Genomic DNA, 27,718 nt, shown 5'->3' on the forward strand with positions numbered 1-27,718 from the left:
AATTCTAACCTTTTTTTTTTTTCTGTTCACTATTGCTTAAAATTTCCTTGGTTATAATCATTCAAATTTAGTAAGCTTAAAATATGTACAAGAAATAATCAAACTACATGCCAAAATAAATGTGATGAATGAAAATATTGATAGCAACAAACAAACATCTCTCCTAATACTAATAAGAAACTCCTAAAAATTACGTTAAATGACTCTAAATTCCAATCAATGAAATAAGAGACAATCTAAACACCAAGATTAAAGATTATAAAATAATCATTTAGTGATAAATAAGACATTGTTGTCATGCAACTCATTAAATAACCTATACCAGGAAGATAAAATTCATACGATTTCTTGCACAAAAATTAAAATAACCAAAAATAGTTAATAAAATTTGTAGAGTTATAGATTTCACTTAAGTGAACATCACTGGTTAACGGAATCGAATTGAAAGAAACAGGCTAATGAAGGTAGTCTGAAGGACGCAGACTGGAATGAGAGTGGGTCGAACATTTACTTACTAAAAGATTTTGAATTTTAAGGGTAGGCCTAGGTGCTGGTTCTGCCACAGCATGAATAATAAAGCCATATTTGTATTCTATTTTCATTGAATTACAAACCTCCCATATATTCTATTACATTGATGAGAAACAAATTTTGTGTTTGAGTATACTACGTTAATTTGAATAGGTTTCAAGAATTAATTTTACCCTGCAGTAATTCACCGATTAGTATGGAAATGATCAAAGGAAAAGTAATTCACTGAGTAGTATGGAAACACTGCAGTTCATGTTTAACATGTACAAGTGACACAGGACATTTTTGTCAACATATTACTGATTATTGTAAAAAATGTTTGTATTAGGAAAGACGTTTGTATGTTGCTATCAATATTTTTATTCATCATTTTTTTTTAATAAAATTATAAGTATTTAATTTTAATTACCCAATTAGATACTTAGATGATACGTGACTTGTTAATTGTGTATTTAAAATTGAGTGCATAAAACATTATTTTTTTTTATTTTGGCATGTAGTTTGACTATTTCTCATACATATTGTGTATGATAAACTTACGTCACAGAACTTCTATAGATGTATTTGTGATTGAGCTTTAAATTCTATCAAGATTATATTTGAAAGCTTCTTGCCCTTCTGGTTCATTTTGCTTTTGCTGGATATTTGAGAAATTCATTTTCATTTCCTGTTGTATGTTCAAAACTAAGCACAAGTTTAAAAAAAAATTTGATATTTTATGTATAAGTAAATTTCTTAAAATTGAGAGTTCGGTGATCGGAAAACAATGGCAAAGCCAATAAAACCTCTCTTGGCAGGGAACCTTGGTTCCACCACGTGTACAACCCCCATACAACCATATACAGTGGTGAATCCGATATTTTTGTTGAGAGGAGGCCTCCAAAGAGGGGTAGTTAAAACACCTCTTGTTTGATTTCGATTTGAATAAAAAATAGTTGATTTGAGTTTAAATCAAGTTCATCAAACCAATATTAATGGTGGATTGAGTTTGATTTGAATAAAAAATGATTTACTTTAATTTAGCTTAAGTTTGGATCGAATTTATGGCTTGATGACTCAAATTAGTTATTCGAATTCATAGCTTATTGGTAAAACGGTATCGTTTTATTTAAATAATAGGCAAAACCACTTATTTGAGTTATGAATTCAAACCAAACTGAGCCACAAATTCGAACCACTAATTCAAGCTATGAATTCAAGATAAATCAAGCAATAAATCGAAATAAATCAAGTCATGAATTCGAATCACAAATTCAAGTTATAAATTTGAATTAAACTCAAGTTGAATTGAATTAAACACCTTCTAACTTAAGTTTAATTCAATTTAAAAAACGAGTCAAATCTTTTAACTTGAATTCAAATTAAACAAATTCAAACTAAATTGAACCAAATTAAGCTAGTTTTCGAGACCGAATTGGCACAGTTTGGGTCCAACCTTACCTTCATGGTTCTATCATTATTTATTAATCAAGTAACGAAAACTTAAAACATAAAAAACATCAATCCTTGAGTAAAGGAAATAATGTAAAAGAAATATAAAAAGAACGAAAAAAATCACATGAATCTAACAATTGAATTAAATCAAATATAATCAAAAGTGTTTATATCAATAACAATCCACAAAAAATATTCACTAGACAAGTTGTCAATTAATTTTTAGGTTTATAACTTCGAATTCAATTGTTAAATCAAAACTTAATCATTTAAATTAAATATCCACACGTCTCACCATGTATTGATAAAAAAATAAAGTCAGAATAATATATTTTTTAATATTAATTATTTAGTTTAACATCGTGTTTTGATAGATTAAAACCTTATCTTTGGAAACAAAATCGTGAGGTATGGTTCCCAAAATCAAGTTGAAGATTCGGAGAAAGAAATCTAGTTTCTAAAATTAGTTTTCTTAATTTTAATTGACATGGGCTTTGGGTTTTTATACAAGTATGGTATTTGGGTGGTAGTCTAGTTCAGTTTTACACTGATTTTTAAGTTTTATTTTATATCAAGATAAATATACTTTTTAATTATAATTTCATCTTCCATGCCATGGTAAGATTCCAATTAAAGATGTGATTAAGATTTTGAAAACTAAATTATTAATTTTCAAATATATATAAAAGAGTTAAATTATTATATTTAAAATATTAAAATAATATATAAAAATATTATTTTTAATTTTTTAAATTTATAAAATATTAAATTTATTATTTTTTTACTCCCCTAAAGGAGGCCGATTTTCGCGGGAAAATGTGGTAAGTTATAGAATTATATTAAAACTTAATTTTAGCCTTCCACGTGTACGCAGGCCACAACGGCTAACCAATTCAAATTCACGCGCCCCCCTTGCACATGGCCCCACATGCCAAGGTCACTCTCGTAATTTCAACTAACGTTTCTTCAAAACGAAAAAAATACAAATCCCTAACTTTCCCGCCCAATTTCCCTCTCTTTCCTCCCATATAAAATCAAACCAAATGTTTATTAAATTCTCCTTTTTAAGTTTCAATTAATTACGCAAAATGCCAGACTTCGCCAGTCTCTCTCTCTCTCTCCTCATCGCTAGCCATAGCTCGGTGTCCGGCTCTCAAGCCGCTTTCTTCCGACTCAGCCGCCGAGTCGCCACGTGCCGACTCGTCCGCCCAAGTCCTTGCGTTGACCACCGATGGAGACTGCTGCGATGATTGGGATTGGAGCTCGAGGCTTGTAGTAATGGAAATAGGAGCGCCATCAAGGTTGCGAAGCGGAGCCGGCTCAATTGTGCGAGCCAAGAAAGTGAGCTGTTTTGAGGAACACGTGATGGCTTGGATTCGGAAGACGATGGAGTTAGAAGCCTCGCCGTCAAAATATTACCCTCCGTTTCTCAACGGGGCGAAGAAAATGGTAATATAACATTCAAGTTAAATTAATGCTAGAAACTTCGAGGTAAGTAGAATTAAATCAGCTAGGTAAGCGCAAACATAGAAAAATAATTTGAAACTCTCGGTGCTTTTGGTTGGATGCTGTGCAATTCTGAAACACCTTTTTAGTTTCAGTAGCGGAGAAGTTAAATTTTGTAGAGATTGTATATGTGTAAGTCACAATTTGTTGTTAAATTGTTTAAGTTAGGAGTGTTGAAATGGTGCAGCAGGATTTTTGGTAATGCTTTATTAAGTAATTCTGGAGATTTTAGAAATAGACTGATATCTTTCAAACTTCCAAATAAAATTAGCGAAACTTCATGGTCAGGATATTTAGGTGTAGCATTAACTTGAGAAAATGGCTTCTTAAGTCTGATGTCATGCGATGAATCTTTAAATATTTGTTGAGTAGATCATCTCGTGAAAAGGGTGGGTGCTTCTTGGCTTCACCATATTACAGCTTGTCAATTTAAGGTTCAATCAAGTGACGGAGGAGATATGGAAGATTGCTAGGGAAACAAAATTAAAATTTCAAAACTCAGGAGCCATTTTTTTTAAATTGCTAACCTCTAATTCAGTTGCCCTTGTAACAGGGATCTTACTGGTTGGTAACGCATTTTTGACAACTTAAATCTTGTAGGTTATAGCTTGAGTGAATGTTTTATTGAAAAGCCTTTTTATTTTGCACCTTGTTTCTTTTGTTCAACAAGGCTTGTTAAGCATAGAATGAATTAGAAATAAGATATGAGGTAGAAGTTCTTTTTGTAAGTCCTAATGTTTTGTTTACTTAAGAGTGGACACGGAATGCTGCAAATGGGCTCAAAAACATGTTTCCTACCTCTCTATGGTGAGATTAACGGTGACATTAGATGTTTTTGTTTTGAAGCTTAGGTTCTATGATTTCAGTTTGCTTTTTGACAGCTGATATAAATGCTGAAAGTGCTGGGGTTTTTTCTGTGGCTTCATCTCAGGTTGAATGTCTTGTTTGCTGTAAGACTATCTACCCAGGGAAGGAGGTGTTCTACACAGTTCGTGGTTGCCAAGGAGTTTATCACTTAATATGTGCAAAGGAAAGACTTGGGGTCTCTAATACCAAAAAATTCAAGTGTCCACAACATGTAAGATCTCATGAAATGATATCATTCCTGTGATCTTTACAGTTTTGGGCATCATTGCACTGTTCCAATTGCTGTAAACAACAGTCAACGATAGGGCTAGTTAATGACGAGTTAGGTTTTGAGGAACATCAAATGGAGCTGTACTCTTATGAATTTGAAATTTGCTATAGGCTAGTTATGAAGAAAAAGGAGAAGAATTGCACATTGTGGGACAAAATTTTGTTTTTAAAATGTCCATAAGCCTTAGCCTCAGAGATATACCAAGAAACCCTTTTTATACTTAATTCATCTGAATTCTTAGTTTTGAGGGCTGACCTGGCGGAAGTGTTCAAATAGTTTTATAAATTCATGCATCACTTTTGAATTGTTTTAATACCCAATCAGGTTGCTTCTGTACTGGTTGAGTGATAACCTACTACACATCATAGTTAAAAAAAAGAAAAAGGCAAAGGCATCACCTTTAGACCTAAGGCAAAAAATAAATAAATAAATAAAAAGCACAGTGAGTGAACGAAAAAATGGAGCATAGGGTTAAGTGAAAGGGAAGAGAAATTGGTAAAAAAAAATTGGTAGGTGATTGCATTTAATGTGACATGTAAAAACTTTGATAACCTCTAGGGTAACTTTAGAACTCGTTGATGATCTTTATAACAACCTTAAATCTCTCCAACATCTTCAACAAACTCAAAACCGACAAAAGATCTCTTTATCAATCTTAGAATTCCTTGTCAACCTCTATAATGATCCTAAAATTCGTTGATAACTCTCAATATTGCCTCAAACATCATTGAAGTATTTTGTGATAATGAAGTATGCTTTTCTGTTGCCTAAAACTTCTCCAAAAGTAGTGCTAAAGGTGATCACCTTTGGACCACTAGTCTACTTGACCATATTCAAGGCGGCGACTAAATCACCTTCAGGAAAGCCTTGCCTAGGTGTGCCTTTGGCAACTATGATACACATTATGTACCCTTATTTTTTTGTTCTTGACGTATTTTCATAAGTTCTTATCAAAATAAAATAATTTTCAAGTCACATTATGGTCAAGTAACTTTGGTTTTTGTTATTTTGTTTTTAGTTCTATGTTTTCCCCGTCTCGGATGATTGAATAGTAATGTTTTCCAGATGTAATATAAGTCAAACCAGTGCTAATTACCACTCCTTGTGTTGCTCATATATGTGATATATTCTGTTTCAGGCATGCTTCATTTGCCGACAGAAATTGCAGTGGCAATGCGTGCGATGTGAAATAGCTTCTCATGATAAATGTGCACCATGGTCAGATAAAGTGATTCATTTGAAAGACCAACCAGGTCGAGCAATTTGTTGGAGACATCCAGCTGATTGGAAGCTTGATCAGAAGGTCAAATTCTTCTTTCCTCAATCAGAAATTACTGTTTACTGTATACTCCATACTAACGTATCGTCTATACTAAACCTTTTCAATAAAATGTAAATCCTATGCTTAGATTGAGATCTTACTTTTATCGTTTATAACTATCATGCTTATTGGTTCACATATATAATCTGTTGAGTATGAAAACGTATAGCAGCTCAAAGTGAAATGTGCATGTGAGCCCCAAGTTCTTGTTTTCTCTCATGGTTATTGTATCCCACAAGACCCGCCCGTGCTCGTTTGTGTTCTTGTATTTGTCTGTTTGGTCAATGAACTGGTTACCTTTTACAAGCCTTCAAGTTCTTGTTTAACTGACCATCAAATGTCTACAAGAGGGTGACCTGAGCCTCGTGTAAATGAAACTTCATCACATAAATGGACTATGGAACTGACCTATTCTTGATATTTAGTATAAGCTAGTTATCTGTGTTCAGGCAGAAAGAACCAAATGCTTTTCAGCATATTATGACCTTGTAATTGTCTTTCAATCTTTTGACATTTTGTTGAGGTTTTTTTTTAATTTTCTCCATTATTTCTTATTGATTAGGCTAGCTGACAGGACTGATATATTTGTTGAATGAGCAGCATGCAGAAGCAACATGTGATATAGAGGTCAAATTTTTTTTTGCACACTTATTGTACGGATTTTTAAAATTTTGTAGTAGATGGTTCAAAATATATGCATTACTATTTCAAGAGAAATTATGTCATGTCTCCATTGGTCGGCTGCAAAAATAGCCCGCCAAACCCCCTGTTCTCCCTTCTTGTCATGGAGCTATGTAAATGGTAAAATACACAAAGCACTTCTTTCTTACCTTACTAATAATTGTTCTTGATGCAAGATGTTTCAAAATTTTAAGAGAGGCACATAATACTGTATAGAGGTTGCTTTCCTTGTGAATTTTTCATTGAGTTGCTAAATTGCTTTATGACATTGTTATTTCAAACTTCGTTAATCAATAATAATTTTAAATGGTTCCAGTGCTTTCTCTTCTTTAATTGATTAGCTATTCCCTAATAATCCAATATTGCATTGAGCGTCGCTCAAATAGTGTGAAATAGGAGAGGCTGAAAGTAGTTTATGCAGGTAAGATTACTAGATATGTTGTTATTTTATAACACTAAGTAAAATAGATATATTGTATTTGAGTAATAAACTTGTCATTTTTATATTCCACAGGCCAACTTTTCCCCTGCCTCATGTTCTAGAAGTGTTTTCTCGCTTTCCTACATCTTATGTGGATGAGTTCAATATTGACTTCACATGGAAAGATTTGACGGGGAATAAATTGGAGCCACCTCCATATGTTCACATCAAGCGCCTTATCCTATAAATGCTATGTGATATATTGAGTAATTTCATACATTCTGTAGTTGACTGGTTTATTACATTACTAAGAATCACTTGGTGAAAGGAATAGTTTTAGTGTTTCCATCCGGCCAAAAGACTTATTCTAACTCAAGGTTTAGTCTATTGTCAAAGTGATATTTATTAATTTTTGAAAATTTAAATATCTATTGATTATCTAATTTTTGTTAAAATTTATTATTAATTATAGAGGTAAAAAATGTTATTTAATTAATCATATTAAAAAACTAAAATTTTATTTTATTTTTTTATTTTAATTTTAAAAAATAATAATTTTTTTTAATTTACCTTTGAAAAGTTATTTTGTATCTTTAGGGATTTTTTCTCTTCATTTTTTGACAACCATTTTTTGTTTCGATTGATTTTGTTTTTTCACTCATCTTCTTTGTTGACCTTTTCTCTATCGACACTCCAAGATGAAGATGAATCAAATGAAATAGAGGATGACTTGTTTAGGGTTGATGAATTGATAGATATCTATCTTTTAAATTTGAAAAAGTTAATTTTCCATCCATCTATTAAATTTGTTAAAAAAATTGTAAAATTGTTTACAAAAATATTAAAAAGACAAAAAACCCTCTTGTTAAATAACACCGTTTTCCAAAATTTTATTAAATAATTTTATACCTAATGTAAATTTCTTTTGATATAATAAAAAGTTGGGTTCATTTCCTGTATATCAAGTGCTCTAATTTTCTACATTTTTTAGGTGCATGTATTCGAAAAACTGAGGCGTAAATTTCAAATCGGGGTCTGACCTTGTGACAAAATGCATATTTGCTTGTAGAAACGAAGGTGCTTGGCATGCAGTTGAGTCGATGGGTACGGTGGATAGCATGCATCAACACATATGGGGAGGTAGGTGCATGTATACAAACAAACTTGGGTGTGCGGGGTGCGCGCACAATCGAAGACGCTATGTGCGAGAAATGCATAGTGACACCTCCAAATGGCTTTGAGAGACTCAGGAAACATTAAAAATACAATAGGAATTAATAATTCAAATAGAGGGGCTGAAAAGTAGGCAAAAAAACGTTGGCTGGGCAGACAAGTGTGCACACCAAGCGCACACGCACCATTCGAACAAGCAACATCAACCACGACAAGTATTGATTGGGCTACCAATGATATATAATCATATGGTTGAAATTTATTGTAATTTTTAAAATTTTTAGATGTGATAAGATAAATTTTACGGGGTTTTAAAAATTTTAAAAAATTTAGGGGTTTTTAGAAAATTTTAAATTTTAATATGATTCTCAATAGTTTTAAAAATGCATAAAATACAACAAACTATCAGTGTAAATATCATATTAAAACTATTAAGATTTTTAACATATTTTTTAAATATATGAAGTGAATACAATAATTTTTTTAACAAGATAAGAGAAAATGTCTATTTACCATTTAGTAAGTTTTGAAAAATGATATTTACACTTCATATTATGATATATGGATAAAATGACATAAATATTCTTAAATAGTTAAAACTAACTATTGAATTTAAAAAACCAGTGGAAAAGTGGCTTTTTCGAACTTAAAGGATGGGTACATGTCATCTCATAAAACCTTGGGTGGGAAATGTCATTTGGCCTAAAAATATCAATTAGACAGTATTTTAACTATTTTCGAAAGAAAGGAATAATTGAAAAATATATTAAGCACTTAAATATAATATATTATTAAACATATCTCACTTTGTTTTTTTAATTTCAACTTTCAAGTTTTCTCGCTTGTCATTTTTCGAACATATCCCACTATCATGCGTATGCCCGTCTTTTTTTTTTTCACTTTAACTTTATATGAATTTTAATGTTTCCAAAAGCTGTAGTTTTTTTTCAAACTTTAACTTTATATGAATTTTAATGTTTCCTAAAGCTATCTTAAGCTGAGGGGGCCAAAAAAGGTTTTTATATGGATGTTTAACCATAGATTCCAGATTTCATGCTAGAGGGTTTGGTATACGCGCTAAACTTTAAATACGGGGGTAAATGATGGATCTATAAGCTAGGGGGCTTTATGTTATTTTCCTTCACAGCACTAGTAAGTTTAATTTGGGGGTGCATGTGTAAAAATTGTAACATAAGAGGCCCCCCAAAATTTGTTATACTAATGTTTGACCCTAGACATTTGATTTCATGCTAAAAAGTTTTGCATACATGTCACTTAAAAAACGAGGGGTGAGTTGATAGATATAAAAGCCAAGGGATTTTATAAAGGGAAAAGGACTTCTTCCCACCCAAATTTTAGCCCAATCTCAAACCCACACCTATGAATGATGAAAAACCTAAACTTCCACCCATAACCAAACTTCTATTAAGTTTTTCTATTAAAATAAGGGGTAAAATAGTTATTTTACTATTTATATTAAAAAGTTATAAAGTTTATTCTCTCCCACCCTCCAGGTTTTAGAAACTAACATTTCACCTTTACCTAAAGTTTTTAAACTTTGAAAAATAATATTTTTACCCTCAAACCTAGGGTTTTCATATTTTCTCAAAATCAGTCACCCTTCATAATTGTCAAAAATAGTAGTTTCACCCTCACTCTTCAATTTTATCTTTCAGCATCGTCTCTGGCCTCCTTCTTCTCCTAGTGCCACGATGGTGATGCGATGATGAGACAAAGATCTATTCATTACACCACCCAAACAATTTGTCGTCCTTCATCACTCGTCGTGTCATCTAGACGTGACGACAAAGGATGATGAAGTGGTAAATTTTGTCGTCAACACCCAAATTAAAATATTAAATTCCTGTAACAAAAATGTAGTAAAAGAAAGTGGAGATTGTTCCCTTGAAGAGTTCTAATTAGTACGTCGTCACAAATCAATCAAAACAAAGAAATAAGAGGGGTTTTGAATTGAACGCGAATTATAATTAAAAACAGTAAATAAAAATTCAGAAAAATAATTTAAAACAAATAATCAATTAAACAAACTATGGTCTACGATCACATCTACTATTGAACTACGATTGATCATCGATACCAACAAACTATCAAATTAATTATTTAAATACTCGTTGTAGTATTAGTTACATGCCTTTCCTTACGATTAGTTAACCAAAAATATGTATTTCAGTTAACTCTTATTGATTAACAACTCGGATACGATCTCAAATTTAATTAAACAATAACATTAAGAATTAGAAAGACCAACGAAGCAAGACAACACAAGCATATGACATTGCATTTAATCTAGTTGAATATTTTCCTTATGAATTACAGTTTCTGACGCAGCAAACAATAAATCCCAATTGCCACTTTGATTAGATGGATTGAACAACTACGAATTCATCATCTAAACTAGCATTAGATTGTATTAATTAATAAACTAATCGCGCCTTAGCAATCAACTAATACAATCATAATAAATAATCCAGGAAAATAATCAATACTTGAATAATTAAAGGATGCATTAAAAAGCAAAACTTAATCTCACAATTCTTGTAGTTCCATCATTTCAGATCCTTTCAACCAAGAGAAACTATTCAGCCATTGTAAACCATCCTAAGCCAACCAAAATTCCAGAAAAAAAATGTTTCTCCAATTACAATGATGAATCCCAGCAAACTAAAAATAAAAAAATATATTTTCACCCTACTCAGATATAGAAATAAAAGGTAATACTAATCTTGTAATCTAGCCAAGCAAATGTGATACATATCTTTCCAAAAAGAAAGGAAAAGATATATATATATTTAAATGTATATTCTTCCCTCAAAAATATCCTTCCTTATCTATCTAAAATAATTTTTTTTTTCTAGCTAATAATCATCCCTTTTCTAGGAAGCAAATCTTGACTTTTCTAGAATATCTCAACTGATCTAGACATCCAATTTTAATTTTCGAAATATACTCTCGTCATTTCACGTGTCCACGCCTAGTCAACATCACATATTTTGTTAACTAATAAGCCTGCTCGAATTTTAGTCTCTTTGGCCCAAACTTCACTCCAAAAATATTCAAAGCTTCCTAAGTGCAAAAAATAAATAATTCCATTAGATTGCATTAAATTTCTATACAACATAAGAGAATTAGAACTCAAAATAATAACAATTAACGACGTTATCAAATTCCCCCACACTTATCTTTTGCTCGTCCTCGAGTAAAACAAAATTATCAAAAACAAAAACAAAAAGGTTTCATCAATCTCTTTTCTCATGATAACAAAAAGTGTGCATACCTTAGGATTCAAACCAACGAAGACTCAAGCAACAACACACATCATCATCAAACTTCACAAGGAAATATGCACAAAGACAAATCAAGACAATCGCATTATAAAACATGTATGAAGTTTTTGGTGAATCTTTTCACGGTTATCACTCACAACAATATTGTTTTATTTAAATAATAGGCAAAACCATTTATTTGAGTCATGAATTCGAACCAAACTAAGCCACAAATTTGAACCACTAATTCAAGCTATGAATTCAAGATAAATCAAGCCATGAATCGAAATGAACCAAGTCATGAATTCAAACCACAAATTCAAGTTATAAATTTGAGTTGAACTCAAGTTGAATTGAGTCAAACAACTTCTAATTTAAGTTTAGCTCAGTTTAAAAAACGAGTCAAATATTTTAACTTGAATTCAAATTAAACAAATTCAAATCAAATTTAACCAAATTAAGCTAGCTTTCGAGACCGAATTGGCGTAGTTTGGGTCCAACCTTACCTTCATGGCTCTATCATTGTGTATTAATCAAGTAATGAAAACTTAAAAGGCCAAAGGACTATTTCCCACCCAAACTATGTTAAATTCTCAAAGTTCCCCCAGTTAACTTTGAAAATACCATTTACCCACCCATGACCGATTAAATTTAATGGAGCCCTAACCCCTGAAAATTTAATCTCATTCCCCCCCCCCCAAAGTTTAAAACCTAACATTTTATCCCCTAAGCTAAGTTTGAAAAGATCACATTCCCCCCCTGGGGTTTAGTTTCAAAACCCGTTCATTTTCTCCAACGCCATCGTTGGTCGTCTCTCCCTCCCAACAGTTTCCTTTCCTCTAATGGTTTGCCTCAACTCCACTTCAACCCATCCAACGCTAAGAGATATCATCTGAGAAGAGAAATCATCTTTCGTTAAGAGGGAGGGACGACCGGTGATGGCATCGGAGAAAGTTAACAGGTTTTGAAACCAAACCCTAGGGGGGCAATGTGATTTTTTCAAACTTGGTTTAGGGAAGAAAAGTTAGTTTTTTAAATTTAGGGGGGGAAATGAAATCTTATTTAAGTTTATTTTTAATATTAAATATAAAATAATAATTTTACTCTTAAAATTAACAGATTTAAACAGTCATGAGTAGGTAAATAAGATTTTTAAAGTTAACAGGGGAAACTTTGAGAATTCAACATAGTTGGGTGGGAAATAGTCCTTTGGCCAACTTAAAAAATAAAAGAACATCAATCCTTGAGTAAAGGAGATAATGTAAAAGAAATATAAAGAGAACAAAAAAACCACATGAATCTAATAATTGAATTAAATCAAATATAATCAAAAGTGTTTATATCAATAACAATCCACAAAAAATATTAACTAGACAAGTTGTCAATTAATTTTTAGGTTTATAACTTTAAATTCAATTGTTAAATCAAAACTTAATTATTTAAATTAAATATTCACACGTCTCACTATGTATTGATAAAAAAATCAAGTCAGAATAATATATTTTTTAATATTAATTATTTAGTTTAATATCGTGTTTTGATAGATTGAAACCTTATCTTTGGAAACAAAATCGTGAGGTATAGTTGCCAAAATCAAGTTGAAGATTTGGAGAAAGAAATCCGGTTTCTAAAATTAGTTTTCTTAATTTTAATTGACATGGGCTTTGGGTTTTCATACAAATGTGGTATTTGGGTGATAGTCTAATTCAGTTTTACACTGATTTTAAAGTTTTATTTTATATCAAGATAAATATACTTCTTAATTATGATTTCATCCTCCATGTCATGGTAAGATTCCAATTAAAGATGTGATTAAGATTTTGAAAACTAAATTATTAATTTTCAAATATATATAAAAGAGTTAAATTATTATATTTAAAATATTAAAATAATATATAAAAATATTATTTTTAATTTTTTAAATTTATAAAATATTAAATTTATTATTTTTTTACTCCCCTAAAGGAGGTTGATTTTTGTGGAAAAATGTGATAAGTTATAGATGAAGCCAACTTTGTCTGGACGACGAAGATCCAGACGAAGAGTCAAAACTCTTCGTCTGGATTTTGTTTGGATTCTATCGAATTTAGACATCGTCAGTCCAATATTAAACATCGAAGGGAGAGACGACATGGGGAGGGAGAGAGATTGGCCATCGTTGGTTGAAAATTCATTAGCAAAATTGGAAACCCTAGGTAGGGGGTAAAATGTCACTTTCAAAACTTAATTTTGGGTGAAATTGTTAGTTTTTCAAATTAAAGGGGTAAAATGATATAAATGTTAAATATTATTGTTAAATAATGATTTTGCCTGTAATTTTATCTTAATTTTAGAGGGTAGGTGTTAGTTTTCTAAACCATAGGTGGGTGTTTGGACTTTTGAAAGTTGGTGTGTGGGAATTTGGGAATTCACTATACCTTGGGTGGGAATAAGTCTTTTGGCCAATTCTTTAACTATAGTAGTTTGGTTCTTAAAGAGTTGGTTATTTTCATATAATCTCTCCAAATATGCTTATTCTAATCAGTAACCCCTAACTTTTTAATTAAAAAAGTAGATCTGATAATTTTTAATACGATCTATTAACTTGATACAATACGACACGAAAAATATCAGGTTAGAGTTAAGTTTATTAGCATGAAATTTATTTTAAGTCAATCTGACATGACTCGAAATTAAATCAGATAGTATTAGAGTTCACAAAAAAGTAACCTAACACGATATGAATGTTTTGGAGAAATATTTCTTTAATAGATTACATATAGTTGTATCTTTATATAGTTATAATTACTCATATTATTTTTTATTTTTTTAATATTTTATTTTATTATTAGGTAATAAGAATTTGATTTTGTTAATTTGATTATAAATGTGTTTTTTAAAGGTCTTAGTATATAAATTTTTAGAGCATTTGTCAATAAGACAAAATGTTATATTGTGTGTTTTATCAATAATAAGTTAAGGTAATTTGGTGAAAAAATTAAAACAATAAAAATACTTTAGAGAAAAAAAACAATAGATAATTTTGGATCAAATTGGGTCAGATTAGATCAATTCGAATATTATAGGGTTGGGTTAAGATTAAAAAATTTCGATACTATTTTAATTCGGAGTGGGTTAAAGTTGAAGGTTTTTGACAGAATACGAATACAATCTAATGATACAAACGGTTAGATCTAAAAAAAAGGCCAAATGACTAGTTCCCACCTATGGGTTAATGAATTGACAGATTTTCACCGTTTAAATAAAAAAAAGTCAAATTTTCACTTATTTATTAAATTTGTTAAAAAAAAAGTAAAATTTTTTATAAAAATATTAAAAAGACGAAAAACCCTCTTGCCAAATAACACCGTCCACTAAAATTTTATTAAATAATTTTATAGTCTAATGTAAATTATTTTTGATATAATAAAAGGTTGGGTTCATTTCCAATATATCAAGTACTCTAGTTTTTTACATTTTTTTGTGTGCTCAAGAAGATTGACTACGTGCAAGACCTAGTGTCATTATAAGGCGCAAATTTCAAATGGAGGTGCAACCTTATGACAAAATGAATATGCACAAGTAGGAAGTAAGGTGCTCGGCATGCAATTGAGTTAATGGGCACAGTGGACAACAATTTAAAGGTGTTCAAAACCGGATAATTGAATTAGTTTAAAGAATTTGTAAATTGAACTAAATTTCCAGCTCAAAGAAAATTTTAAACCAAAATTGGACTGATTTTATATAAAAATTGGTTGCTAACCGAACTTATTTTACTATAAATATCACGATATTTTTGGGCTTTCATCTAGTTATTAATAATTTGAATATTATTTAACTCTTCATAAAAATAAGAGACATTAAACTAAAGAGGGGGTCAAAAATGATTTTTATGTAAGAAAACATAATGTTACTATGACAATTGAAAGGTAAAGTAAGAGCATAGACAAATAATAAAACCAATTTATATGGTAAAATATCTAAGAAAGCAAATTAATATTTAAATAATTTTAAACGGGGAGATTCATAATTTTAAGTACGTGTGAACATAATCAGTTCCAAATAACATGTGACCCAGAGGATCCCCCAAAGTCTCGCCACATGATAAAGAAGATAATAAACTAATTAAATAAAAATTTAAAAAACAAGAAAAGAAAAATTGGAATGCTATTTACGATGACTACAAATAGACCATCACATAAGCAAGGCCCGCCGGGACCATGTAACACTGCTCCACCTTTTAAAGTCAATCACCCTCTTTTCCCCTTATTTCTCAACTAAAATGTGATTAGTCACGCCAACCAAATTTGAACACTTTAATTCCAATTTCTTAAGTTAGATGTAAGATTTCTATTTTTCAAAGTATTATATACTTTATGACCATGGTATTAAAATGTTCAAATTTGCATATAATTAATTTGAACACTTTAATACCATGGTCATAAAGTGTTCAAGAAGTTTTTCGGATTTTACTAGTGATTTTTTAATTTAGACAATTTTACAACTATTTTGCCAACATTTAACTTTAATTAAACATGTGTTAAACTACTTTTGAAGGAGCTAGCCTTTGTTGAAAAGGGTTGCAAATGTTAGATATTATATTAAAAAACATCAATTTTGATGAATAATATTATGTAAATCTAGTTACGAATATTTAATTGAGTATAAGATAATGTATCATCATATGATTAACTGTTATTTTACTCTTAATTCAAAATTATCATATCACATAATAATACATCATCTAAGTATTCAATTGTGTACTGAAAATTTGGTATATAAAATTTTGTTAAATTTTGATAAACTGTTTATGGGAATATACCCTATGTCTTCGATTGGAAAGGAAACTACTTCGTATATAAGGGATTATGCTAATACATACTGAAGGTTCCACTACCAGGGTAGTTAGCGAGGGTGAATAACATCCTCAAACCTATAAGCAATGTTTAACTATCTGTTACAGGGTATTTTTTTGTATGAATGTGATATTAATGTAACAATCCGTTACATTATGTTTTCATACATAAAAATCATTTTTGACCCCCTCTTTAGCTTAATGTCTCTTATCTTTATGAAGGGTTAAATAATAATCAAATTATTAATAACTAGATGAAAACCCAAAAATATCTACTACCACTTTGTGTTAATTGCTAACAAAAAATAAATATCACGATAATTATTGTATTCGAATAAAAAATACCAAGAGAAACTATTGAAAACTGAATATTGCCATCCCATATCGGTTGAAATTTGGCTGAAAAAGACGGTCCACTGTCAATTGAACATAGACTGAAGAACAGAGGGGAAAAAAAAAAAAAAATCGGAATAGTTGAAGAGACAACATCACAATGTTAAAATCATTCTCGGTAAACTTGGAATCATTGAAAATAAGAATAGCTTGTCGCCCGCAACAAGAAGCAAAAGAGAGACATAAATAATTTATAAAGGAAAATCAAATAGTGTGAAGCTGATGACAATCAATTGCTAAAAGAGGCTTTACGAGCTCCTACTTTTGCGTGAACATGAGCTGCTCTTAAGTCCTGCCATCTTCTCTAGCTGTGGTATACTTTATGACATGTGGAGCATTCAAGTCTTGTCATCTTCTCTAGCTGTGGTATACTTTATGACATGTGGTACACTATATGAGTTGTCAAGCACTTCCAATTGTACGTTTTTTATTTTCAAACATTGTATTGTCCTACAGATTTTCAAGTAAATTTTAAATTAAATTTTTTATAATTTAAATTTAATTTAATTTTAAAATTAATAAATATATTAATTTAAGCTTAATTTATATTTAAAATAAATAAATTTTAATCAAATTAAATAAATTTAGACCAACTTTTGAGGTGAAATCCGTTCAGTATGAATCCAATCCTAAGAAAATACAAAGATAATGGGGCTGTCGGACTGCTGCAATCTGTAAACGTACTCCGGTACAACTTTTTTTTGATAAAAGATGGTGATATAATATAAGTATTTGTGATAAATTTTTAATTATTAAAAATATATATAATTTTTTTAAATTATTATTTGTTAATTATATTTTTTAAAAAATATATTAAACAATGATATATTATATATAATATAAAAAAATAAAATTTTAATATATGATATAATATATAATTAAATTATTATAATTTAAACTTTTTAAAATCATTTTTATATATGTGTTTATATAAAATTTAATAAAATTAAATTATTTATTAAAAAATTTAATCAAATATCATTTTTTTATATATTAAAAAGTTACTATTTATTATTTAATTTGATTTAAAAATTATTTAAACTGTAATTTAAAAATTTTTTTATTTAAACTAAATTATAATTTTTAAACAATTAATTTAATTTTACGATTTAAAGGAAATTTTACACAACTCTATTTGTCTTTTTTTCAACTTTAACATAAAAAATTCCCGCCATCAACCGTGTGTCCGTCAGGCTCTTCGCTTCAGTGTTGCATAATTGAATATAATGAAGTGTACTTTTTTAAATAAATAAAATTATGTATATAAATAAATCACTCCGTCACATCATTATTGCCACGTCAGATTTTATCTCAATAATGTAGTGGCATTATTTCTTCTTAAAAATATTAATCCCCAGTAGCTTTCACCACCACCCATTTACCGCTTGAGGCTGCGGACTGAGAATCGGGCATATTTACTTCTCTTGAACACTTATCATTATTGTTCATGACGTTGGAGCTTTCAGAGATGGACGACTATCGATAAACTGCTCACCTGCAAACGAATACGGTGGCGGATCAACTATTTATGTGACGACAATGACAAAAAAGCTATGGGATATATACGGGATCAGAAGTCTACTACTATTGAGTCTTGGAGCACAAGCCATTCTTACCATCTTCGGCAATCGTAGAAGGTACCGTTTAAGATATCTGACCCGATTTTTCCTTTGGTTGTCCTACTTGACGGCAAGTCCCGTGGTAACATTGGCATTGGGCAAGCTTTTACGAATGTATCCTGGGGCTTTAGATGAGAAAGGAGATCAGCTAGAGCATATTGTATCCTTTTACCAATATCTCTACTACGCAGATTGGTTGACACCATTCCTTTTGCTGCAAATTGGTAGCCCTAATGTTATTTCTTACTCCGTTGAGGATAATAAGTTAAAGTTTAGGCAACTTATTGGGCTAACCACCCAGGTCGCCATTTCACTTTGGATCTTTTCTAAATCACTTAGATATTGGACTGCCATATTCAGTGTACTTTTGTATGTAGCTGGAATAGTTAAACTTGCAGAGAGACTCCGAGCTCTCTGGTCAATAAGTATTACCGAAAATGTCGTGATAGCTAGTTTTGCAAAAAATGATATTCGAACAGAAGAAACCTCACTTGAGTCTAGCTCATTTTCCAATTATTCTCATGATCTGTTTCTGCTTGTGAAGGCTTATCAACGCTTTGATCGATTAAAGCCTTATCTTGAGAATTGGCTAGGCCATCCTTCATCAGTTTATCTTTCTTCGATGAGTGTAGAAGACTGTCCTCCTAAGGATGTTTTTAGAATCACAGAATTTGAGCTTAGCTTTATGTATGATGTGCTCTACACGAAGGCGTCCATTGGCTATTCCAACAAAAGTTTATGGGGTCGCATCATTTTCTTTCTTGCTCTAGCTTTGCTTTTGGTGATATTAACTATATTTTGGTTTGTTGGGTCAGATTCTCCAGATGTAGATGGCATAATTCTCTTACTTTTTTTATTAGGAGCAACTGTACTTGAAATTTATGAGATGAAGGAGTTTTTGTTCTCAGATTGGGTAGTACTTCAAATGAGGAAACAAAATAGGAGCACATTCATCAGCAGATTCATATCGAGAATTGCTCCAAAAATTCCAAGAAAGAATCATAGGTGGTCTCATTGCATAGATCAATTCAACTTACTAAGCTATTGTCTCTATGAAGATACTACAAAGCTTGGCGGGTTGATTAGAAGAATTTTCAAGGTCAAGGGCTACTACAAGGAGTACATGAAGTATTGTGTCAAGAAACACAATCCAGTCCCTGAAGAGTTGAAGAAGCTGATACTGGAACAAATTCTGGAGGTAAGAGCTCAAAGAGGCTGGCAATCTTTCTCTAAAAGGGGGGAAGGGGCTCTTGAAAGATGTAACTGTCTCCAAGATTTGGAATGGAGTATTCAAACAGATTTTGATACCCCAGCAAAGAAGCAAACAAATTTCGGCAAAGCCATTATTATATGGCACATTGCCACTACAGTTTGCTACTATTTAGATGATGGTGCATCAGAAAGTACCTTAAATCACCCCTTATGTGAAATGAGCAAAGTTTTATCAGATTATATGATGTATCTTTTGGGCATGATTCCTGATATGTTATCTATTGTTACTGGTGACCTTCTCTTTCAGGGTGCTTGTGCTCAAGTCGATGAATTTTTTAAGGCAAAACAATCAAAGGATGAAGCGACATTCTGCGGGAAATTACTAGTTGAAACTTATTTCCAAGGAATTCCCAATAACAATGTGTTTACATCAGATTGGAATGTATTGCTTCAGGTGCAAAAATTGGCAAAAATATTGCAAGAGAGGGACGACAAATGGAGTATTATAAGTAGTGTCTGGGTGGAAATGTTGTTTTATACTGCGATTAATTGTCCTTGGACTCTCCATGCAGAGCAACTTAGGAAAGGTGGAGAATTGCTCACTCATATTTGGCTTCTGCTTGAGCATGAGAAAGATCAGCCCCATGACTTGTCCCTTGAATTGTAATATGTGGTTTAAGAGAGTTGTATGTCAACATTTTATTATGTGCATGAGTATGGTGTTAGAGTGGATGTTCTGAAGTGTTGATTTATTAATATTGATTTGTATTTGTGTCATGTTTATTTCATATTTAGTAAACTAGGCAAATGTCTATGGTAATACTATCTTAAGGGAATCAATGTATATCAATTATCGTAAGAACCTTATGTGCGCATATAATAGTCATTTTGGAAATGCTTGTACTCTCAATAATATTTTGACCTATGACACAAATAATATGGTTAAGACTGTCTTAATGTTGAGTAACTATACTAAAAAATAGTGATAGGTCTCATGTGTCAAGATTACTCATTGGCAATCTAATATAACATATGGGTGGTATGTTGAATAAACATGTTCATTAGACAGATCTACCAAAAGGGTTTAATATGTATAGTAACTCTAGTATTTACGGAATACATCCTCTGACAAATAGAGTTGGATTCGAGCCGAGCCGAGCTCGGGCTCGGCTCGGTTTATGTTATTTGGGCGTGCATGTAATAATTATAAGCTCAAAGGCAAAAAAAATTGTTATACTCGTCATACTTTAAATATGAGGGGTAAATTGATAAATATAAAAGCCATAGGGTTTTTATAAATTTCCTATGTGGTGCTAGGAAGTTTAATTTGATGGTGCATATGTAAATATTATAAGCTAAGGAGGCTTAAAATATTTTTTTATACTGATGTATAACCCTAAACATGAGAGTTCACAAGAAAAAGTTTTGCTTATATGCCAAATTTTACATGAGGGTAAATTTATAGAAATAGAATATATACTTTTATTGTAATTATCCTTTATAACACTAGTTAGATTAATTTAGGGGAGTATATGCAACTTTTAAAAACTAAGAGGGCAAAACTTGTGTTACCGAGGGAAATTATGATAAAACCCCGTAGATTATATATATATACTTAACAACCCACCCACTTAGTAGATATCAAATATTAGCATTCCAATATAAAATTTAGCAGGAACACTATATTTCATGAAAATATTTAGTTTTTATATTTTGCACCTACACCCTTGAAAAAATCATTGAAAACCCCTTATAGTCTTAAACCTTGCACTTTGCTTCCAAATTGAAGTTCCGTGTTTCATGTTTGAAATTAACTTGTACACTAAACTTCTAGAAAATGTTTTCAGCTCATCAAAATTTTGCAATCTTGTCTATAATTTTAACAATACAATTTATTAAATAAAAAAGAAAAAAAGAAGTATAGAAATTCTTATCTAGATTAAGCGATATTTCCTACTTGAATTTGTATGTTAAAAGAAAATGACAATTAAGATTGGAGAATTTTATAGTTATTATTGTAACTTTAGGAATAGATGCGTCAATTGAGTTAGGTTGGCCCAAAGCACAAGTTAAAGTCTAGGAAAAAAAGCCTGATATGGAAGGGTCTAACACACTAATGTACCAGGTCAGGCGTAGGCCTAAGCAATAAGCCTATGGGTCAAGCCTACATGACTTGTTACTATTGAGGGTTTTAAAAAGGAAATTATATTTGAAGGCAGAAACCATTCAAATTAATTTTTTTCTTATATAAACCCAACACCTGTCCCTTCTTCCTTTTACAAATTTCATTATTCTCTCACAAATCTCAATCTCTCAATCTTTCTTTATTTTCCATCTCATTTTTTCTAATCAACTCTCATTCTAAAACTATCTAAATTCACAAACAATAATTTTCTGTATTTATAATTTTGTTTTCATTTCACTTTTGTTAATAAAAAATATTTAACAAATAAATTCATTGTTAAATGAATTCAATCCATTTGACTATTATCATGTTAGCGCTAATGATATTATTGATGATGCATAATATAGAACAGGTGGAGCACTAACTGAAGAAAGTGGTACAAACACAAACTCAACAAAAAGAAAAAGAAAGCAAAAGTTAATGATGTGGGATCACTTCGATCAAATATAAAAAATGATCAAAGGAAAAGTAATTCATCGAGTAGTATGTAAACATTGCAGTTCATGTTTAACAAGTACAAGTGACACAGGGCATTTTTGCCAACATATTACTGATTATTGTAAAAAATGTTTGTATTAGGAAAGATGTTTGTATGTTGCTATCAATATTTTTATTCATCATTTTTATTTTAATAACATTATATGTATTTAATTTTAATTGCCCAATTAGATACTTAGATGATACGTGACTTGTTAAGTGTGTATTTAAAATTGAGTGCACATAACATTATTTTTTTTTATTTTGGTATGTAGTTTGACTATTTCTCATACATATTGTGTATTATAAACTTACGTCACAGAACTTCTATAGGTGTATTTGTGATTGAGCTTTAAATTCTATCAAGATTAGATTTGAAAGCTTCTTGCCCTTCTGGTTCATTTTGCTTTTGTTGGATATTTGGATTGTTCAATGCTCTCTATTTTTCATTTGGTAGCTTACATGTAAAGGGAAAAAAAAGGAACAATTTTTTTGTGTGTGATTATGTTATAAATAAAAACTTTTTATACCCTTTTTTTTTGTTGGGAGGGGAAGGATTGGTGGTGTGGGGTTGGTTATGTAATTAGTCATGGAGCTGTTGCTTCTATCTCATTTAAGAGATTTCGATGAGAAATTCATTTTCATTTCCTGTTGTATGTTCAAAACTAAGCACAAATTTAAAAAAAATTTGATATTTTATATATAAGTAAATTTCTTTAAATTGAGAGTTAGGTGATCGGTAAACAATGGCAAAGCCAATAAAACCTCTCTTGGCAGGAAAACTTGGTTCCACCACGTGTACAACCCCCATATACAGTGGTGAATCCAATATTTTTGTTGAGAGGAGGCCTCCAAATAGGGGTAGTTCAAACCCCTCTTAGTTTGATTTTGATTTGAATAAAAAATAGTTGATTTGAGTTTAAATCAAGTTCATCGAGCCAATATTAATGGTGAATTGAGTTTAATTTGAATAAAAAATAATTCACTTTAATTTAGCTTAAGTTTGGATCGAATTTATGGCTTTATGACTCAAATTAGTTATTCGAATTCATAGTTTATTGGTAGAACGGTATAATTTTATTTAAATAATAAGCAAAACCACTTATTTGAGTCATAAATTCAAACCAAACTGAGCCACAAATTCGAACCACTAATTCAAACCATAAATTCAAAATAAATCAAGCCATGAACCAAAATGAATCAAGTCATGAATTCAAACTATAAATTCGAATTGAACTCAAATTGAATTGAGTTAAACACTTTCTAATTTAAGTTTAACTCAATTTAAAAAAACAAGTCAAAACTTTTAATTTGAATTTAAATTAAACAAATTCAAACCAAATTGAACCAAATTAAGCTAGCTTTCGAGACCGAATTGGTGCAGTTTGGGTTCAACCTTACCTTCATGGCTCTATCATTGTTTATTAATCAAGTAATGAAAACTTAAAAAATAAAAAACATCAGTCCTTGAGTAAAGAAGATAATGTAAAATAAATATAAAGAGAACAAGAAAACCACATGAATCTAATAATTGAATTAAATCAAATATAATCAAAAGTGTTTATATCAATAACAATCCACAAAAAATATTCACTAGACAAGTTGTCAATTAATTTTTAGGTTTATAACTTCAAATTCAATTGTTAAATCAAAACTTAATCATTTAAATTAAATATCCACACATCTCACTATGTATTGATAAAAAATTCAAGTCAGAATAATATATTTTTTAATATTAATTATTTAGTTTAATATCGTGTTTTGATAGATTGAAACCTTATCTTTGGAAACAAAATCCTGACGTATGGTTGCCAAAATCAAGTTGAAGATTCGGAGAAAGAAAATCCAGTTTCTAAAATTAGTTTTCTTAATTTTAATTAACATGGGCTTTGGGTTTTTATACAAACGTGGTATTTAGGTGATAGTCTAATTCAGTTTTACACTGATTTTAAAGTTTTATTTTAGGGAAATTATAAAAAATTGCCAAAATACCCTCCCACTAAGTAAAAATGCCCAAAGTCACTATTTACAAGCAAAAATACCCAAATTCATTATTCCTAAGCAAAAATGCCCATGACTTTTTCTAAAATACCAAAATTACCCTTCCCCTCATTTATATAAACCCTCTTCACTCATTATGAGGGGTTAAATGAAATTTTATTAAAATTAGGGGGGCATTTGATAGTAAACATTATAAGAGCATTATAAATTTCTCAATGAAATTTTAGGAATAGATAATTGAGGGGTCAAATGAAATGTTATTAAAATTGGGGGGCATTTTGATATTAAACATTGTAGGAGCATTATAAATGAAATTTTAGGTTTTTTCGAATTTCATCGTTTTACGATATATAGACTCATATTTTCCATATTTCTGAAAAATTTTTCGATCGTTGTCATTCTAGGGTATTTCAACTTTTAAAATTCGAATTTCAGTTCCTTTTTTTTGAATTTCACCGTTTTACGATATATCGACTCGTATTTTTCAGATTTTCGAAGAATTTTTCAATTGTTGCCATTCTAGGGTATTTCAACTTTTAAAATTCGAATTTTAGTTCCATTTTTTCGAATTTCACCGTTTTACAATATATCGATTTGTATTTTCTAAATTTCTGAAGAATTTTTTTATTGTTGTCATTCTAGGGTATTTCAACTTTTAAAATTCAAATTTCAGTTCCATTTTAACGATTTTCACCGTTTTATGATATATCGATTCGTATTGTCTAAATTTCTGAAGAATTTTTTTATTGTTGCCATTCTAGGGTATTTCAACTTTTAGAATTCGAATTTCAGTTTTGTTTTTTCAAATTTTACCGTTTTACGATATATTGACTCGTATTTTTCAGATTTTTGAAGAATTTATCGATTGTTGCCATTCTAGGGTATTTCAACTTTTAGAATTCGACTCCGTTTTTTCGAATTTCACCATTTTATGATATATCGATTCGTATTTTCCAGATTTTCGAAGAATTTTTTGATTATTGCCATTCTAGAGTATTTCAACTTTTAGAATTCAAATTTCAGTTCTATTTTTTCGAATTTCATCGTTTTACGATATATCAACTCGTATTTTTCAGATTTCTGAAGAATTTTTTTATTGTTTCCATTCTAAGGTATTTTGACTTTTAGAATTCGAATTTTAGTTTCGTTTTTTAGAATTTCACCATTTTACGATATATCGACTCGTATTTTTCAGATTTTTGAAGAATTTTTTGATTGTTGCTAAATAGTAACATCACTCAAATCACATATAAAATGAAATCAAATACATATCTATATATAGTGACAGATAAATTACATCATACACATACGCACATACAATAAATATATACATACGAACATATGAAGAACGATAAATAAACAATGAGCTAACTAAACATACATCCGTAAGCTACTCGATATAGTGAAAATACAACTGCGACGCTAAACGTTGACACATAGAGGTAGATGACTCTCGAGAAAAATCGACGTTCCGTGATAACGCCAAACACTCAAAAAAATGTAACATAAACACTCCATAGTCACCGAAGCCCAGTCCCTGCTGAGGGACATCTGTCGCTCGATATAAAGCGAGAGAATCACGTCGTGGAGTCTGTCCAGAAGTTGTCCAAAAACTCGTCACCTCTAATAACGCGGGTATGAATGTCATATATGATCGCATACGCTGCTCAAGAGACCCCATATTCCCCAAATATGATACATCTTAATCATATACTATAATCGATCACTCACGAAAATCTATAATTCTGGCCACCCAATGTGCACAGTCGAAGTTTATAGGGATGTAAACCTATAAACAGTGACAAATTTTAGTTAATTATAGACTAATTCAACTAATTCAATGTAATGAAAATATATATATACTATACTTGATCAACCATCCCCCATGGTTTGTACAACAATCTCGGGGTTTACGCTGCCTCAACCAACCTCGTGAAGAGCCCCGAAAACTCAAACTCCTCAAACGGTGTGGTCTGCCAACTCTTCCAAGCCATCTCAATATGGCCTTTGAAGAATGTGTGGGTAGTCGCCTAACACTATGAAATAGTCACACGGTAGTCATCCTGGTGCCGACGTAATAAAGCCAAAAAAGAATCCACATGCTAAAATGGTATAAACAAGTTCACATGTGTTAGTTATTGATAAATATATCAAACTTTTTCTCAAATTATATAGTATAGACAACTTACATCGTCGGTCAGCCACTCACGCAACTCTACCACAAGTCGCCAAAAATTATCCTTTGACTTCGACCCAATGAGCAAACATCATGTGCGTCGAAAGTCGCAGCTCTAGTGTACCACGTGAGGAAAGATTCCTCACGCTCTGAGGCAGAGGATGGAATGGTCCTAAGTTATCGTTTCGCCCTCCCTTTGAGTGGATTTGTATACGAGGTGTGAACTAGTAGACCCTTTCAGACAATCCGACCACCTGCTGTATGAATCAACTGCATGATCCCAAAAAACAATTAATTTATCATTTCATCCTATGTAACAATTAACATTAATCGATTTATTTTACTTTCTTCATGTATGCGGGAGGACGTTTAGCTGGAGAATCCTGAATCACGGTCAAGTCCACCATGCGTGCTCCCTCGGCGGACTTCAAAATTGTAATTTTGAACATCTCAGTGACCAATATATATGAATATTTATATACTAAGTATAATTGATATACCTCAATATGGATGGCCTCAGAAACGTCTTCTTGGAAGTCCTCTTCCTATGAACCAATATCCACTATCTTTTTTGTTGAGCTCGGGATATCAGTAAGTAACCATAATCGCTCGTCTTGAAAAATAGTCAAAACATTATTAAACAAACAATATAATTGAAAAGACAAATCGATCAATGACATTTTTAAAAAAAATTTAACCTCAACTTTTGGAGAAGGTGTTCGAGGAGAACCATCGATCGATAATATATCAATGCTGGTTTCTTATATGCATGAAAAGGACAAAATAATAAATGATATTTCATATAAATATAATATCTATAATAATTATCATACCTCAAGTAGAGGATCTAAAGCAACTAGAAATTTGACTGGATGACCTTCATAAGAAAGACCCTATACGAATATATATACCCTATATTAATCGATAACCGAACAATCATAAAAATAAAGTTCCATTGATAAGTGACATACCTCAGCTCGGACAGGTGATGAAACAGAAGGGCTAACCGATGCCTCTTCCTAGCGACTACCCTAAGATAATAATAATAATAACTTAATCAGTGACATTTCATATATAACAATACTATAATATAATAACGACATTTACCATTAAATATAAATTTCAAATGTCATACAGACCTCGTGTGATTGATGGGATGGTATTGCGATATCAATGGGGGATGTCGATCGGATATTCTCGTCCCTCTCCTATACGAATGTAATAATAGTTGTCAGAATAATAATACTGTAGAAATTTTTTATAGGTAATGAATTAGAAGTGGTTTTACAACCTGAGCGACAGGGGCTGGATATGTACGCGTGACGATGTCCT

The 27,718-nt window shown here is 30.9% G+C and overlaps 2 protein-coding genes across 2 annotated transcripts; both read left to right on the plus strand.

The window, feature by feature from the left end:
• The first annotated feature begins 2,883 nt into the window (after window positions 1-2,883).
• Window positions 2,884-6,706, plus strand: LOC123194927 (histone-lysine N-methyltransferase ASHR3-like). Its single transcript, XM_044608435.1, has 5 exons — window positions 2,884-2,910; window positions 3,061-3,414; window positions 4,403-4,549; window positions 5,748-5,912; window positions 6,493-6,706. The coding sequence occupies exons 1-5, from the start codon at window positions 2,884-2,886 to the stop codon at window positions 6,499-6,501; spliced, it is 702 nt and encodes a 233-aa protein (XP_044464370.1). The 3' UTR covers window positions 6,502-6,706.
• Window positions 6,707-18,100: 11,394 nt separating this feature from the next.
• LOC123195197 lies at window positions 18,101-20,276 on the plus strand. Its single transcript, XM_044608846.1, has 2 exons — window positions 18,101-19,533; window positions 19,855-20,276. The coding sequence occupies exons 1-2, from the start codon at window positions 18,256-18,258 to the stop codon at window positions 20,212-20,214; spliced, it is 1,638 nt and encodes a 545-aa protein (XP_044464781.1). The 5' UTR covers window positions 18,101-18,255; the 3' UTR covers window positions 20,215-20,276.
• Window positions 20,277-27,718: the final 7,442 nt, after the last annotated feature.

This window comes from Mangifera indica, chromosome 13, assembly GCF_011075055.1.
Source record: "Mangifera indica cultivar Alphonso chromosome 13, CATAS_Mindica_2.1, whole genome shotgun sequence".
Taxonomy (NCBI): Eukaryota; Viridiplantae; Streptophyta; class Magnoliopsida; order Sapindales; family Anacardiaceae; genus Mangifera; species Mangifera indica.

Coding starts and splice junctions, on each gene's coding strand:
- LOC123194927 (XM_044608435.1), top strand. CDS start 2,884: ATGGCCCCACATGCCAAGGTCACTCTC. Junction 3,415..4,402: donor TCAACGGGGCGAAGAAAATG/GTAATATAACAT, acceptor GCTTCATCTCAG/GTTGAATGTCTTGTTTGCTG. Junction 4,550..5,747: donor AATTCAAGTGTCCACAACAT/GTAAGATCTCAT, acceptor ATTCTGTTTCAG/GCATGCTTCATTTGCCGACA.
- LOC123195197 (XM_044608846.1), top strand. CDS start 18,256: ATGACAAAAAAGCTATGGGATATATACGGGATCAGAAGTCTACTACTA. Junction 19,534..19,854: donor TACTGGAACAAATTCTGGAG/GTAAGAGCTCAA, acceptor CTTCTCTTTCAG/GGTGCTTGTGCTCAAGTCGA.